This window comes from Ceratotherium simum, chromosome 14 (genome assembly GCF_057802395.1).
Source record: "Ceratotherium simum simum isolate JZ-2026a chromosome 14, ASM5780239v1, whole genome shotgun sequence".
Classification (NCBI taxonomy): domain Eukaryota; kingdom Metazoa; phylum Chordata; class Mammalia; order Perissodactyla; family Rhinocerotidae; genus Ceratotherium; species Ceratotherium simum.
In genome coordinates this window covers 63,956,942-63,973,334 of record NC_141913.1, presented here as the reverse complement: position 1 = coordinate 63,973,334, position 16,393 = coordinate 63,956,942, and the positions used below count along the sequence as shown (strand labels likewise).

The 16,393-nt window shown below is 52.8% G+C and overlaps 1 protein-coding gene across 11 annotated transcripts in view; it reads right to left on the bottom strand.

Moving 5' to 3' along the window:
• Positions 1-16,393, bottom strand: part of ATP9B (ATPase phospholipid transporting 9B) — a 280,439-nt gene that overhangs the window by 16,520 nt on the left and 247,526 nt on the right. For all 11 annotated transcript variants that reach the window (XR_015554337.1, XR_015554338.1, XM_087439362.1 and 8 more), the window contains 5 exons: positions 12,202-12,346; positions 11,886-11,950; positions 10,920-11,075; positions 10,687-10,751; positions 1,377-1,485 (listed from right to left, as the gene is read on the bottom strand). Coding sequence is in view for 9 of the 11 variants with exons in the window: in XM_087439362.1 (XP_087295488.1) it covers positions 1,377-1,485; positions 10,687-10,751; positions 10,920-11,075; positions 11,886-11,950; positions 12,202-12,346 (540 nt within the window). In the remaining 2 variants the exon portion in view is untranslated. The remainder of the gene's footprint in view (positions 1-1,376; positions 1,486-10,686; positions 10,752-10,919; positions 11,076-11,885; positions 11,951-12,201; positions 12,347-16,393) is intronic.

The following is a 16,393-nucleotide window of genomic DNA, read 5'->3' as shown; positions in this document are numbered from 1 at the left end:
AGCTTCCCGTAGTTTTTGGATCTTCGATCCTATTTTGCTTTACTGAATGATAATGGTTTCACCGTTTTAGGACATTAAACCAAATAGCTTTTCTTCTGCTTGTAATATTCACAGTGATGTCAGCATCATGACAACAATGCTTGAGATATATATCCTATTATCCATTCAAATATTATATTATCAAATATAAAGCTTGGTATTTTCTCCTATTTTACACTATATTGGTGAGCTAGCTTTATTTTTGTCCTGATTATAAAAGTAATATGGCCATTTTGTATTTCTTTCAAGGAACTTTAAAATCTTAATTTCATCAGATCCTTACACCATCACCATGAAATCCAAAGATTAGAGTGGCCCCAGCACCACTCAGACCGGTGAGTGGTCAGCTGGCCTCGAGTCTAGTTGTTCCATGCCTAACCTCATTCTTCCTCCATTACACCACACTGCCAGAGCTTTAAACGTCTGAGTCGACCATTTCAGGTTATCAACTGTAAACCTAAATTTAATTGGGGGTTAGTGGATTTTGTTCTCAGTGTTGGTTCAGGAAACACTAGCCTTTCAGAAGATTCCAAAGTCGCCACAGTTTGTATTTGGGGAGCTGAGTGGGTCTCCCACCCCATGGAGCCTGTTTTCTATGCTATAAACATGTGCTTTCATAAAAAATGTGATAAAATCAAAGCTTCCTTCAGGAATGTTTTAGTCTTAACAGAGCGCAGTTTTAGGCCAAACGAATGAATCTCCTGCATAGTTTCAGGGAATTGGAGTTTTCTGGGGAGGGACTTTCTTCTTAGCAGTGTGACCGCAACAACAGCATCTGGGTTGTAGGGTCAGAGAAATCCACAAACAGAGATCTGGGCATGCGCAGGGGGCTCCCAGTCAAAGGTCCGGGGCTCCTAGCGGTGATGCCGCGTCGTGCAGCAGACAGACGGGAGGCCAGTCCCGTCCCGGGTATAGCACTGCGGGCAGGTGCAGCCACAGCCAACAGCACCTTTACACAGAAACAGCACAGGAGCTCCCACCAGCCACTGGGTGTGCTCAGGAGCCTAGCCTGTGCTACAGTCACACAAGTCCACAAGTGGTTAGAGCACCCTCTAGAACTATAACTTTATGCATGATATCAGAGCTTTACTGCAAACACTTGAGAAAACAACTGTTTTCCCTCGTATGTCTTCCACTTTTGAAATTTAACTCAAAAGGAAAATGCGAAAAATAACTAGGAGAAATAAAAAAATGTCTGGAAGGACAGAGAACAGATTATTTAAAACCTGCTTGGAAACTGCCTCATGACTGGTACGTTTCTCATAGTAAATATTCTCACAAAACACCAGGAGTGGGTTTGCCAGTGGCTGGAAGGGCGGCCTGGCCTCGGTGCGCACCTTGGTGAGGTCCTTGTAGAGTTCCGGGTAGAGCATGGCCATCTCGGGCTTCACGTCTTGGTCCAGCACTAGAGAGAACACGGGGAACATGGTGTATATGGTCGCGTACCTGAAACCGAGAGGAGAGTCACATCAGCAGGAGGAGCTCTCATGCACCCCCACGAACACCTCCGCCATCAGAGCCCAGAGTTCAAAACTAAACACAACAAAAACAAGCTGGCAACCAAGTACACTTTTTCCTAAAACTTAACGCTGATCCCACAGCACAATCACGTGATCTATCAGCCACAAGTGCTCACAGGTAGCAGAACCTAGTTTTTTTTCCTTTTTTAATTAAACTTTTTATTTGAGATCATTGTAGACCTGCGTCAGCTATCAGATATAACACAGAGAGATCCCGTGTGCCCTCTACCTGGCACTCTCAACAGTAGCATCTTGCAAAACTGCAGCCCAATCTCAGAGCCAGAATATCAGCTCTGCACAGTCCAGACACAGGGCATCCACCACCCCCAGGGCCTCCTGACGCCCACTCCCCTCCCACCCTCCATAACCCTGGCCACCACTCATCTGTTCTCCAGCTTATAACTTCTGTCATTTCAAGGTTGTCTGCATGCATCACACAGCAGGTAGCCTTTGGGAGTTGGCTTTTCCCCTCAGCCTGACTCCCTGGAGAGTCACCCAGGTGTTGCTGTACCAATAGTTCACTCCCTTTGACGGCTGAGTAGTATTCGTGGTTGTGGACGCACCAGTTTCTCTAACCCAGTCACTCACTGAACTACATCTGGGTTATTCCCAGTTTCCAGTTATTACCAATAAAACTACTATAACCATTCACTGCACACATTTTTTTTTTGTAAAAATAAATTTTCATTCATTTGGGACACAAGTGCCAAGTGGGATCATACGCCCAGGAGTGTACTTGCTGGTCATACGGAAATGGGATATTTAGTTTTTTAAAGAAACTGCCAAAATGTTCTCCCGAGTAGCTGTGCCATTTCACACTCCCACCAGCAGTGTGCGAGATCCCGTTTCTCTGAATTCTCATCATACTTTGGAATCGTCACAGATTTTTTAGCCGTTCTGCGAGGTATGTGGTGGCATCTCATCGTGGGGTAAACTTGCATTTCCCTGAGGGTTGACGACGTTGAACATCGTTTCCTGTGCCCTCGGCCATCTCTGTCTTCTCGTGGGTGAGGTGTCCCTTCGTGTCTTTCGTCCGGTTCCCAGCGGGACAGTTCTCTCACCGTTGTGTTGAGAGTTCTTCATGTATTCTTAGACGCTCGGCTTGCATGTCCTTCCCTTGCGCTCCTTGAGGGAGCCTCTGTGCTGTCCTTTCCAGCAGCACTGGAGACGTGGGTGCCATTCCTTCTGGCCCATCTTCTGGTGAGGGACTTGCTGCCCCTGGAACTGTTCCGCCCACGGGGAAGGTGCCTTCTCTGTCGCTGCTTTCAAAGTGTTTATCTCCAGTTTTCCTAAGTTTGACTGTGATGTGTCTTGGTGTGGATTTCTTTGAATTTATCCTGTTTGGGGTTTGCTTACCTTCCTGAATCTGTAGGTTCACGTCTTTTGTGAACTCTGGGAAGATTTCAGCCATTATTTCCACAAGTTCTCTTCCAGCCCTTCCCTCTCCCCTCCTCCCGATCTCCAGTGATGTGAATGTGAGATCCGTGTCATGGTCGGCCACACCCCTGGGGCCATCCTTTTCACTTTCTGCTCTCCCTGCGGTTCTCTCTCCAGTTCACTGCACCTCCTACTCTCCCCTCCTGTTCTGCTGCTGAGCCCATCTGCTGCATTTTTGGTTTTGGCTGTTACACTTTTCATTTCAAAACTCCCCACTTGGTTCTGCTTTGGAGTCTCCATTTCTTTGCTGAGACGTTTTATTTCTCGTTTGTTTTGCGTGCTTGTGACTGCTCACTGGCGGGTTTCTACGTGGCTGCCGTGACAGCTCCGTGAGACCACTCTAATATCTCTGGCCTCTCAGGGTTGGCGTCTCCTGTCTTTTTCACTTACTTTGAAATCTTCCTGGTTCCTGGTGTGGCAAGCGGTTTTCTATGGGAACCTGGACATTTGGGCATTGTGTACAAGACTGGATCTGACATGAGCCGCTGACACTGCTCTGGCAGGGAAGGCAGGCGCTGCCTTGTTTCTCCCGGGGTTGGGGGGAGAAGTCCAGGCCCAACTCTGCTGACACCCGATGGGGGCTCCTGGTTACTGCTGGGTGGGGGTGGGGGTGGGGGTCCTGGCTCCCCACGTGGCCTCCACTGACACCACACGAGGGAGTGGCTTCATGACCACTGGGCAGTGGTCAGAGTCCAGGGTCCACTGACACCAGAGGGCGGTTGTCCTGACTTCCCATTCAGCCACCTAGGAGGGAGCTGGGGCGCCCCACTGCAGCATCATGTGCATGGAAGTCTTGGCTCCCCACTCGACCTTTCCAGGGAGCTGGGGGCAGTTTTTCCATGGCATTTGGCTGGAGAAGAGCAGTTACTGTCTGAAAGTTTGCTGTCCTGCCAGGCAGCCCCTCCCTTTCTTGGTCCTTTGGCAGAGAGCAGGCTCCTACTGGGGCCTCTTCACCTCTGTGTCCATTGTCATTCCTGGCTGCCAGGTTCTTCAGCTCCCAGGCAGAACGCAGCGGCAAGAGGAACCCAGGAGCTCACCCTGGGTGCCGTCCCAGGGTCCTGAGGCCGGTCTGGTCCACCCGTCCCCTGCAGGCCTTCTTACGTGTGCTGTACACGACGTCCAGGGTTTTAGTTGTACTCAGCAAAGGGATAAAGGAAAGAATATCTATCCCGTCTTCCTGGAGGTGGGACCGGATTTCTTTTAGATGACGTCTCCGCCTGTGAGGAAGCTTTCAAGTGGGGAGAGTCACCCAGCGGCAGAGGACCAGGAAGGAAAATCCAACGACAGCGTTTTACCTGTTAGTGCTGTGACGTGAACATCTGAGGGCCACATTCCGGGTTACCAAGACAGGGTCCCACTGTCACTAGTGCAGGCTGGCCCATGTGAAACTACTACAGGTTATGAAGGACTCTCTCACGAAGGAGATTTCAGTCCACCTCACGTCATACCGTGCTCGTGGAGGTTACCAGTGGGCGGAAATCGTAAACTAAACTAACGTGCTTCCGAGTTCTTTACAAATTCAACTCTTAACTTCTTTATTAGGTTAAACACACATAATACTTTTTAACTTTCCTCTAAATCCTAAATTTCTGTTGCTAATCTTCTCTGAACAACTCCCACCTACCTTGGAATTTAGGGACTGAAAGGGCCAAGCATTGAAGCAGAGCCCAGCTGACATGGAACAGAGCAGGCCATCCCCTTGGGTGCCTGCCGACATGGGAGCACAGCCCACGTCACACAGGAGCGGGCATGTCAGTCATACAGCATGGGGCCCATCACGCTCACGGGAAGGTGCATGTGCAGTCTCTGTTTTCACAAAGTGCGTGGAGGAGAACTCTTGGTCTTATTCATGCCAGAAATTTCTCTAGCTTTTCAACCTTAAAAAGAATCCTCGCCGCCTTCTTTCCCTGAATTGCCTCCACTGAGGTGTAATTTCAGTGTGCAGCCTGGTGAGTGTGGATAGTGTTCACGGTCCTGTAACGTCCCCCACGGTCACAATACAGAGCACTTCCATCACCTGAAAGGCCCCCGGTGACCTTTCCGGGTCACCCTCACACCCCGTCCAGCCCAGGGCAGGCACCAGAGAATTCGCCTCCCCGAGTGTCACGTGGATGGGATCACACAGCACGAACCCCTCCATGTCCGGCTGCTCTCCTGGGCACAGCGTCCTTGAGCCTCGCCCAGTGTTGCGTGCCTTGTTCGCACTCCTCTGCTGCTGTGTGGATAGAAGACGGTTTGTCCCCTGTCCATCAGCTGACGGATGGGTTTTCCTGGTCTTTGGAACCATACATAAAGCTAGGACTGTGCGTGTACCAGTCCTCGAGCGGAAACGGGTCAACGCTGAGGAGGGCTGTCGGGTCGTGTGTAAGGGTGGGTTTAATCTTACAAAAACTGCCAACCTGTGTTCTAGAGAGGTCTCATCCTTTTGCATTCCTTCCATCAACATGCTCCATGTTCCTGCCGACATGCAGCATGGTTAGTCTTCTTAAGGTGGCCTTTGTGGTGGTATCTCACTGTGGTTTAAATCTGCATTTCCTGTGACTGAGGATGTTAAACACATTTCTGTGTGCTTAGTGGCCATTCTTAAATCTTCTGTAATGTATGTTTAATCCTTTAGCCTTTTTAAAACAAATTGAGCTGTGTGGAGACCATACTATTCCGGATTCAAACCTCTTGTCAGATATGTGTACTGAAAGCAGTTTCTCCCAATCTGCCCTTTTATCTGATTCATCTTGTCTTTAAAAGAGTGAAGACTTGGGGCCGGCCCCACGGCTTGGCGGTTGAGTGTACACGCTCCGCTGCTGGCCCGTGGTTCAGATCCCGGGCGCGCACTGACGCACCGCTTCTCCGGCCATGCTGAGGCCGCATCCCACATACAGCAACTAGAAGAATGTGCAGCTATGACACACAGCTATCTACTGGGGCTTTGGGGGGGTGGGGAAGAGTGAAGACTTAATTTTGGTGAAGTCTATTTTGTCAATTTTTTCTTTAACGGTTCATACTTTTGCACCCATGATCTCTGCCTATCAGAGGTTTCCAGGCTTCCAGCTGTTAATTCTAGAAATTCAGCAGTCCTTTCCCCTGTCAGGTATCTGTCCCTGATGCCTGTTGTCCACTGTCTGAAAATAGGTTTTGTCCTGTTTTGTTTTGTTTTCCAGTTGAGGGAGCTGTGAAGACAAGCCCGACCCCAGTGAGGAGCCCGCAGAGCTTGCACGTCCCTCGAGGACACACATGCCCTCCCCGCCTACGGCTGAGAACCTTCTCTCAATGCCACTTGCCTTCCTGGGTCCCAACCAGGATGACACCTGACAGTTTTAACAGGTGCATGCTCAGGCTCTCTGTGTAAGTCCCTAGCAAGGGTGTGAAGTAAACCCACACCTTCTACGGCCCCTGGGGGTGCCACCCAGGAGCACTGCGTCATGTGAATGACACCACCAGCTGGTTTAGACAGGCGTGTCCCCAAAGACGCTGCTAGGAACATGAGGTGTTGGCAGGCGTTGGACAGAGAAGGGCTCTGGTTCAACAGTGTTGAACAGGTTCCTCCCCAGGCATCTCACAGAACCATCTATCTGCCAATATGCACTGTGAACTTCCCAAAGGGGCTGTAATTACAGCATTTCCCCAAAAAGACACTGCCAAGGAGCGCTTTTGGAGGGGAGGGCACAGCACAGCACAGGACCTTTAGGTGGGGGAACATCAGGGTGGGCTGAGCGTGGGAGTGTGCTCAAGGGGGAGCCCCCATGACTGCCGCTGCAAAGCCGGAATGAACCTCTGCCTGTCTCGCCTCAGGAAGGAACCAACAACCTAGGTGGGCACCCCCTGGGTCACTCCCCCACAGAGCTAAAGAAGGGAATGAAGATAAAAGCCACAGACTACGTGGAGCTGAAGTCTATCAACTGCCTGTAGTTTCTAGAGCCAGTTTTTCCTTCATAGAAGGACATTAATTTAGTCAACTTAGATTTTATTTGATAAAAACATCACGTTGCTCCCTGCTCAATTCTTTGTACTTGTTTTCTAGTTGAGGGCAAAACTGATTTTATTATTTACTTTTGAAGAAGCTTAACTTCAAAGCATCTCTCTTCCACTCCTACCAAATTCAGGGGACTAACACTTAAGAAAATTACACACACCTCCTTTAAGTGATGGGCATGCAGAGAAACTTGAAATAAATACAATATAAACAGGAGCTTTAAAAATAATCGGTGCTGATGCTGACGAGGGCTCAGGCTGCAGAGGGAAGGACCGGATCAGGCAGGCCTACAGCCCTGGTTCAGGAACTCGGGCAATTCTTATTTAAAGAGCAATCACTACTGTCCCTTAAATTTTCCTTTTAATGTTTTAATTTTAAAAATGTGAAAGAAAGTGAGAGTGGTTATGCTTTTCTTTGGCCTCCAAGGAAGAAGCACATTGTACAAATTCAAGATGTAACTGGCGTTATCGTGCAAATTCTATGCTATTTAAAGTAATTAAGGGCCGGCCCCGTGGCTTAGCGGTTGAGCGTGCGCGCTCCACTGCTGGCGGCTCGGGTTCGGATCCCGGGCACACACCGCTTCTCCGGCCATGCTGAGGCCGCGTCCCACATACAGCAACTAGAAGGATGTGCAGCTATGACATACAACTATCTACTGGGGCTTTGGGGGGAAAATATAAAAAAAAAAAAAAAAATCTTTAAAGTAATTAACGTAATAATTATTGCAAAGACTTAAGCAATGGGAAAACATAAAAAAGGCTGGGGCTTTCTGTACCTTTAGGATTCTCCCCTTTTTGAAGCACTCTAAGAAATACTCCTGGAGTTAATGGAAAGCTGCTAGTCTTGGCAGACTGCTGGGCACAGCATTTAGTCACCGTGGAAATGCCCACAGGACCCAAGTCCATGCCAACATGTGCATCTCAGCGTGGCGTTGGAGGAGGGAGGGAGAAGGGGGCAGTGGGCCGCAGGGAAGCCCGGCTGATGGAGGTTCCCTGAGAGGCCACGATGTCTGCTGCCCAGGAAGCTTTTTCTGAGGGAGGGGTGACCATCTGTGTGAGTCTCCTGAGAAGGCCCAGGGGCGAGGCTCTCCTCCCCGACGGAGGGCTGGGCTGGGAGAAGCTGTGTGTTGAACGCAGGCCGGGGCCAGTCCGAGCTCTCCACCACTTCCTTCACAAGGGTCTCCAAGACCACAGAACAGGCCCCCAGTCCCAGAATATCTAAAAAGGTCAACTGAGCGTGAAGAGGAGCCTGACGCTGGAGGCGAACACTGTTCACGCTTCTCTGTGAAAGGACGTGGAGCCACACCCTGACCCGGCTCTGACACCGTGGTCTGGGCCCCTCACCCATCTGGGACTTGGGAACAGTCAGCATCCGTCTGTGGGGGAGAATATACGCTTATTTTCTTAACTATTTAACTAGTTTAAAAACTCCAGGCACACACGAGCCAGGGAAGGAGGGAAGAAACGACCTCCTGGGGGAACTCAGGCCAGAGCTGAGTCAGTCCTGACCCCTCTGGGCGGGCTCGGTGCCCACAGGGAGGCCAAGGAGGCCGGGATGAGCGAGCCTGGGAGGTCTGCACGGGTGTGCACTGCCCATTCAGGGACCCTGCTCACGTCGCAGGAGAACACGGAGGCAGAGCTCAGCTCCTCCTCGGTGTCCACCACACCCGTCTCCACAGCAGAGGCCCCCAGACTGAAGTATGGGCTTCCAGCCACTTTCCCCATGCCTCCTTGCCTTCCTGCTCCCCCCACCCGCCTTTCCACTCACAGGCAGCCCATCTGTGACCCCAGTCTCCTCCCCTTACTCCCTCCTCTCCCCACTGTACCCCCTCCGCCACACCCACCGCCTGCACCCACTCCACCACACCCATCCCCCTGCACCCACCCTGCCGCACCCATCCCCCTGCACCCACCCCACCGTACCCAACCCTGCTGCACCTACCCCATGCACCCGGCCCTACCCCAGCACTCCCTCTGCCTCCCTGCTGCTAAGTTGTGCCCTGTCTTCCTGGGCCTTATGGAAGCATCTGGCTCTGACATTGCTCTCTCTTCCCGGAAAACTCTCCCAGCTTCCACACTTTGAGCTCCAGAATGGGCCTCCCAGGGGGCCCCCCTGCCTGCCTTCCCCTCATGCTCCCAGACGCCCTCAGAGGCCTTCCTGCCAGGTCCACGTGTTTGTTCTGACATCCACTCCTCGGCAGACACGGTGGGTGTGTGGACGTGATGGGAGACACCTGCTGTCCCTACAGAGCTCTGGGTCCATCAGGAGTAGAGGATGAGATGCACAGACGGCCCTGTGACCCGCAGGAGGGCCCAGGCCTGCCAGGGCTGGGCATTGATGGAACTTCCTGGGAGAGGTCCATCTAGATAAGACGAGACGGGGGCGAAGGCGGCGGGTGAAGGGCCCTGGGCTGAGGGAATACCAGGTGTGAAGGCCCAGAGGCGAGAGAAATCCGGAATCCCGAAAGAGTGCAGGCAACAGAGCACACCCGACATTCGAACACGGATACCCTGGTTCTGGCGCAGCTTATGGTAGGGAAATCAGCCCAGGCTCTTGGCTGGAGCCTCAGGAAGGGCAGGAAGTGTCTGTCCTTGGCTTCGACTTAGGACATCAGCCACTTATGGCCACTTATGGACCCGGCCCAGCCTGACGCTTCCTGTCTCTGGCTTGGGATTGAGGGAGCTGTCAGAGGAAATGCATTTAGATTTTGTACTTAAAACCGGGTGAAGTAAATCGTGTTTGTTCTTTGCTAACCTGGAAAGATGCTAAAAGCTGTAGGAGAAAGGGGACTGGGAAGGGTGGCCATGCCCGCCTGTCTTCATGCCTGTCTGCTTTCCTGCCATGAGCTCTGTGGCCTCACGCACGTTCCTGGGTTCTCAGGCTCTCTCCTTCCTTACCCGGGACGTGGGGAAGATCACAGCGTCTGTGGCATATGGATGCCGGGGGATGGAATGAGCACTCAGAACGGGGCGGGAACATGTGTGCTAACCACCGATGCCGTCCCATCAACCATCTCCTGTCCCGCCGTGCGGAGCCCTGGCCAAGTGAGTGACAGGCGCTGCATGGCTCTCGAGGAGGGCGTCAGGAGAGAAGGTGCGTTTACCTCGCCACCTCCCCAACAGGCACCCTGATTTTACCTCCCGTGTAACTACAAAGGATGAGAAAAAGAAAATCCAACTGATGCCCTGCAGCAGAAAATGCCAACGGGCACAGCCCTCCCTGTGGGTTGACGCATGCAGTGCCCTGGGAAGCTCTCCTCCGAGCCCTCGTCACCACCAGGGAGCCTCTCAGAGTCTGTTCCGGAATCTGTTCTGTCCCGTCCCAACACCTCTGTTCTTGTGGGTCTCTGCTGCTCATGGGTCATGGCCCCGTCGCGGTTAGCTGTGTTCCAGCCGGCAGAAGGGCGGGCTTTGGGAAGCAGCCTCCTCGATCCTGGCTGGCTCCTCCCTCTTCATCATGCCACAGGACGCTTTAAAAAGTCTCGGATCCAACATAGTTTCTGACACAAATTATGGCTTCCCCAAGAAAACAGAAAATCTAATAAGAAAATTTAACACGGACAGGTGTTGTCTTCAAGTTCACCCAAGCAAAACATGAGTTTCTTACATTAGTGTTATTCATTCTGAACACTGACTGGAAGGAAACACTCAAACAAGATCCTAGACAGGTGTCTTTAAACTAAACGCTCTACCCCACGATGCTGCTGAGCAGCTCACTCACCCGACCATGAGGAATCCCTGGTACAGAGGGACAGACGCGAAATAGAAGACGGAGGAGAACACAGCCTTCGAGAGAGAGAGCAGCCATTAGTCACGCGGCCTCATCTTCACGCAGGATCTCGGGGGCCTTACGCTCACACCCCGCTACCTCACGATGACATCGAATAAACGGAGGGTCCCCAGGCTCTCCCGAGGGCCCGCCCCCTGCGGCACACTGAGCCGAGGCTGCAGTACCTGCATCGTGGAGATAATGAGACCCCTGTGCATGACGAACTGGCCGAGTGCCGCGGACCTCTTGTAGCTGCTCCGCCCGTGCACCACCAGCAGCCTGCCGATGTGCCTGAACTGCGCGATGGAGAAGTCCGCCGCCAAGGAGGCCTGCTTCCCCTCCTGAAACAGGACCCGCACACTCAGAGCCCGCACTCCCAAAGCCGACCGTCAGAACTTAGCCTCGACTGAAAGAAGACTAGGCTGTCTCTGCACAACTCTGAAGGAGCTGCTCACCGGGACTTGGAAGAATTCGGCTTCAGCAGTCTGCCACTATTACAGAAATTAAGAGAGGCAGAACGTGACGCCATCCTGGAGACTGCCCTGTGATGCTGCGCACCTTCAAGACAATTCTCTAATCCTTAGTTATCTCATGCTTAAAAAACAAGCCCCTGCTATTTCACAAAGCTGCCGAGGGTTAAGCGAGGCAGCTGATCAGAAGCACTTCACATGCTCTAAACGACAGGGAAGAAAGCAGCCGAGGGAAAGAGCTGCACCGGAATTAGGCTCACTGCCAGGTCTCTCTGGAAGTGTTTTTATCTGAGCACAGAAGAGAAAACCTCCAACTACCGCTCACCGTCGGCAGGAGACACGGACGCCCAAACGTGACGGGTGTGTGAAACAGGGAAGGAGAAGCTGGAGGGGCCGTGGGCGGCCACCACTGGCTGGCGGGAGGACTTAGTGACCTCTGAGCTGAGCCTCGTGGGGAGGGGACTCCGGGCCACAGGGTTCTGCACACGCCTCGAAGGACAGCGAGGACAGCGCAGGTCTTGGCACTGACGTGCGCGTTGTCCACCTGCCCTTCACGAAGTGGACCAGAGCGACGGGGTGCCTCCACCCAAGCGTGCAGCTCGGAGTCGGGCAGGGCGGGCTCTCCAGTGCATGCTCACCCAAGGCAAGGGTGAGATGGCCCGTGACGAGAGGACCACGTACCTTCCCTTCAATCCCGATCCCACAGTCGGCCGCCTGGATCATGCTCACGTCGTTTCCTCCGTCACCTGGGAAGCACGAAAAGTTGTGACATGAAATAAAAACCTGCACATGACCCTGCTTTTCTCTTCACCAGTAGAGGCTGTTTTGAAACATCCCCTAATAAAGATGAAGTCATTCTTGTGTTAGACACTGAACACAATTGTGCCTGCCGATCTCAGGATTTCAGTTCTCTGAAAGCCCGACAGCCAACAGGGCGAGGCCACCTTCTACAGGTCACGGTGGCCCTGGGACCTGCAGGGCGTGGCGGGGCACTCACCGATGGCGCACGTGCGCTTCCCCGTGCGCTGCTGCAGCAGCTTCACGATGCGGGCCTTCTGGGTGGGCGAGCAGCGGCAGCACACCACGGCGGGGCACTGGCAGGCCAGCTCCGCGAGCTCGTGCTCGTAGTACCGCAGGCAGACCTGCAAGACAGCGTGCCGTGTGACCGCCTGACCACCAGCCACAGCTCCCTCGTCTGTGGGCAAGTCCAACGGCCTCTCCAAGTGCGTCATGTGCATCCCTTCTGGGTCTCCTTCCCCATGGGACAGCCACCCACAGTTAGGGACTCAATGGTAACAGACAGGCGTGCAGAGGAGGCAGGGGTGAGAGGGGGAGAGGCCAGTGTCCAGGGCCTCCGCAGGACAGAGCGTGGTGGCTGCAGAGCTGCCAGGCAGTGTGGACGGGCAGCAAGCAGCGGTCAGGGGCCAGAGGGCCGGGCCGGGGCTGGGCCTCTGCATCTCATCGTGAGCATCACTGTACACTGGGGGTTTGCAGAGGGGACTCTTGAGGCGCCGCCTTCCTTAGATGACCCAGAAGACGGAGGATTGCTCTGTGGGGCTTCCCCGCCTAGTCTTTGTCCTCCTTCAGACAACTCCAGCCCCACCCTCCCAGTACTTGGCTAAAAAAGATCTCTGTTTGATCTTCAATATGACACACTCTCAGTATTGACTCTTAATTCTCCATCTTGGTGGAGAAAATAAAAATCCCCAAAAGCTGTCTGAAGGCTAGGGGTCCCCTCATTGTGCCTAACATTCCGAAAGTGACCCCAGCACGAAGGACAGGCCACCACAGGTCCAGGTTCTCAGACTCACATTGTGACCACCCTTGACAGTGTGCTTCCTTGTAGGGACGGTGTGCCTGTATGTTCTACAGCGGCTGGCAGGGCGCCCGCGCCCGCTCGGGACTGATGCCACCCCTGCACCAGACGGGGCCCTTCAGGGGTTGTGCCACATGTCCCTCTCCAGCATCAGCACCAGGAGCAGCTCAAGACTGACACTGACTGCGTGTGTGCATGCACGTGCGTGCGTGTGTGCATGCGTGTGACATGTACATGTGATTTGTGCGTTCATGTGTGTGTGCACTGTGTGCGTGCGTGACGTGTGTTCATGTGCGTGTGGGAGTGTGTGTGCATGTGACGTGTGCATGTGATGTGTGCGTTCGTGTGCATGTGGGTATGTGTGAGTGTGTGCGTGTGTGTGCATGTGTGTGCGGGAACAGACGTGGAGTCTGAGGCCACATGCATTTTCTATTTTCCTCTTGTTCTCTGGGGGCAAAGAGGCTCAAGGCCACGTCTGCAGCCCCAAAGGGCCGCACAGCCCACTTCTTTCAGAGCGTCCCCACACTGACTCGATCTTATTGTCTACTCTTATTTTCCCTTTGCTCTGACTTTCTCATTCACGTCATTTTAGCCTGATATACCACACGTGACTTTTGCTAGTCATCTCAACCCTTTGTGGAACATGTGGAACAGAATATAAGAAAACAAAATAAATGCCATGTCATCTTAAAGACAAAGTCACTGCCCCTAGGCTGTAGTTTCTCCCATTAGACATTTATAATTAAAGTCAATTAAAAAACTTTGTTAATAAGACAGGATAAAATACGGGCCATATTGGCAAGCTCTAGTTTAGATTCACAAAACTATACATCACCTGATCAACGACAATACAGCCTGTTTCTACAGAGCAGACGAGTGCACATTTCTGTCCCCCACCCAGCCAGGAACCCATCTAAGTAAGGTGGGAACGTGAAGGATGTGCACGCCCACAATGGTTCAGAGCTGGTGGAAGGTCACCAACACACACGAGGTCTCAGCCAACCTCTGCAGACAGAAAGTGCATAGGGACAGGTGGACAGATGCGCATGAGGAGGGAGGGGCGGGTGGACGGACGCGTGTGAGGAGGGAGGGGCGGGTGGACGGACGCGCGTGAGGAAGAACTGCAGCTGCAGGTGCCCCTGTGAAGGGCTGAGATGAGGTCTGATGCCCTCTCCTCTCCTAAACCCTGGGATGTTAGGCTAAACCCTGTTTATGGCAGGTACTCAGTAGATTTCGCCTAAACTTGACAGATTTAGAAATAGAGATGCAGCATATTATCTAGATTGGTGAAAATCTAGACACTGGAAGACCTAGAAACAGAAATAGTACAAGAGCTTGCTTTTTGGGAGGAGGACTAGGGTGGGCGGTAGATATGCTTTCCAACATCAGGTTTCTCTACCTTTGACTGCCTACCACAAACGTGTATTTTTGGTGGGACAAAAAAGATTTCATAGGGACCGGCCCAATGGTGTAGCGGTTAAGTTTGTGCACTCTGCTTTGGTGGCCCAGGGTTCGTGGGTTCAGATCCCAGGCATGGACCTACGCACTGCTCAGCAAGCCATGCTGTGGCAGTGTCCCACATACAAAAATAGAGGAAGATGGGCAGAGACGTTAGCTCAGCAACAATCTTCCTCACCAAAAAAAAAAAAAAAAAAAAAAAAGATTTCATAAAAGATGGTGGATTTAATGCAATTAGTCACTTTTGCTCCTTTCCCAAATCCCATTAAAACAACTGAGAGGTAGTTTTTTAAAAAAGATATAAACCTACAAGGAGGAGCCAGAGGACAGGAGAAATTAGCAAAAGGCTTCGGACGCTGGAAAGCAGACAGACTCACGGCCAAGGGGTTGGCAGAGGCGAGAAGTCTTCTGACGCCAGCCGTGGGAAGAGCTGAGGCTGGAGAGATGCCAGCACACGGCCAGGCAGACACATCCCTAATCTCTCCCACTCCCAAGTACGGCTGCTTGGGCAGCGGCGCCCTCCTGCTCTGGCAAAGACCAAGGCTTGTCCTCTGGAGAGGATGAAGCTTAACAAGGAGGGCGGGAGGGGAAGTGAAGAGATGGAAACCAGGAAAGAAAAGATAAGGAGATTATGGCTCCAGTTCCAGAGGCCCAACATCCGTGTAACAGGAGCGCCAAGAAGCAAGAACGGGAAAATCAGAAGTGTGGAAAGCGTTCATCATTTCTTCCCCGACCCAAAGGATACAAGTTAATGGAAACACACCATACCTGGTACATTAATATGCAGTTTCACAATACTGGGGGGGGGGGGGTGTCCTGCAAACTTCCAGGCAAGGTGAGATCCAAACAAGCCTCAGACGGAGGACTGGGGCTCGAAGGGTTCCCTCTCGGCTCCACAGCAGGTGCACTGGGTGGCGGGCGGCAATAGGGGAAGGGAAACCCTCCTCGCTCAGAATTCCAGCCCCGGCACTCTGGCCGTCAAGTACGAGGGTAGGAAACACACCTCACTCCCAGGAAAGGTCTCAAAAATTGATCTCTGTGATCCCCTTCCAGGAAGCTAGAGGAGGAGGTGCTCTATCAAAATGAGGGGTCCAATGACGACAGCAGAGGCAGTGGGAGAGGAGGACCCCACAGACGAGACAGCTGTGCACTGGGCACACCTCCAGACCCCAGGAGGGACTTCTCCAAGAAGAAAAACTGAATTAATAGTAAGCACACGAGGGACTAAGCAAGAGAGAAAAGACACTCATTAGCTCCGGGGAAACACAAAGTCAGGCAGGAACATGAGTCACAGCAGCAGGCACGAGGCTCAGCTGTCCTGGCGTCACATGCTCCTGGGACAGCGACCACCGGAATGGACCAACTGGAATCCTGAGTCACCCACGCTGGGAGGGCGAGAGGAAAGAGAATAAACCCTCGTCTTGCATGGCAGAAATGAAACAGATCAGAGCAAAAACTCCACAAAATCAAACAGTAGCTATGCAAACACTGTTATTTAGACAGCTGGAGGTAAATGCCACATTAGGAGGCCGAAAGCACTGTCGGCCTGTTGGGCGACAGAAGAGGGGAAGAGGCGAGTGGGCGCGGGACAGGCGTGCCTGCACAACCCTGATGAGAACAACGCACACTCTGAGCACCCGCGACACCGCACAGGAGTGGAAACCAGGCGGGAAGTGTGGGCCGCCCCGTGGGACAGTGTGGGGAGAGGGCGGGAGCCCCCTCCAGGTCTGGTACCCCAGCTGAAGGGCTCTGGGGGCAGTGACAGTGGGGGCTGCTGGGTGGTGAGGACAGGTGGGTGTCACACTGCGGGGGTAGGGCGATGTCTGACTCACCCCTGTACAGGCCCACAGTTCAGTCTTTCATTGAAGCAGCTCACCGACTGGTGAAGGTGTGAGGGGATGACGGGAGCTGGGGA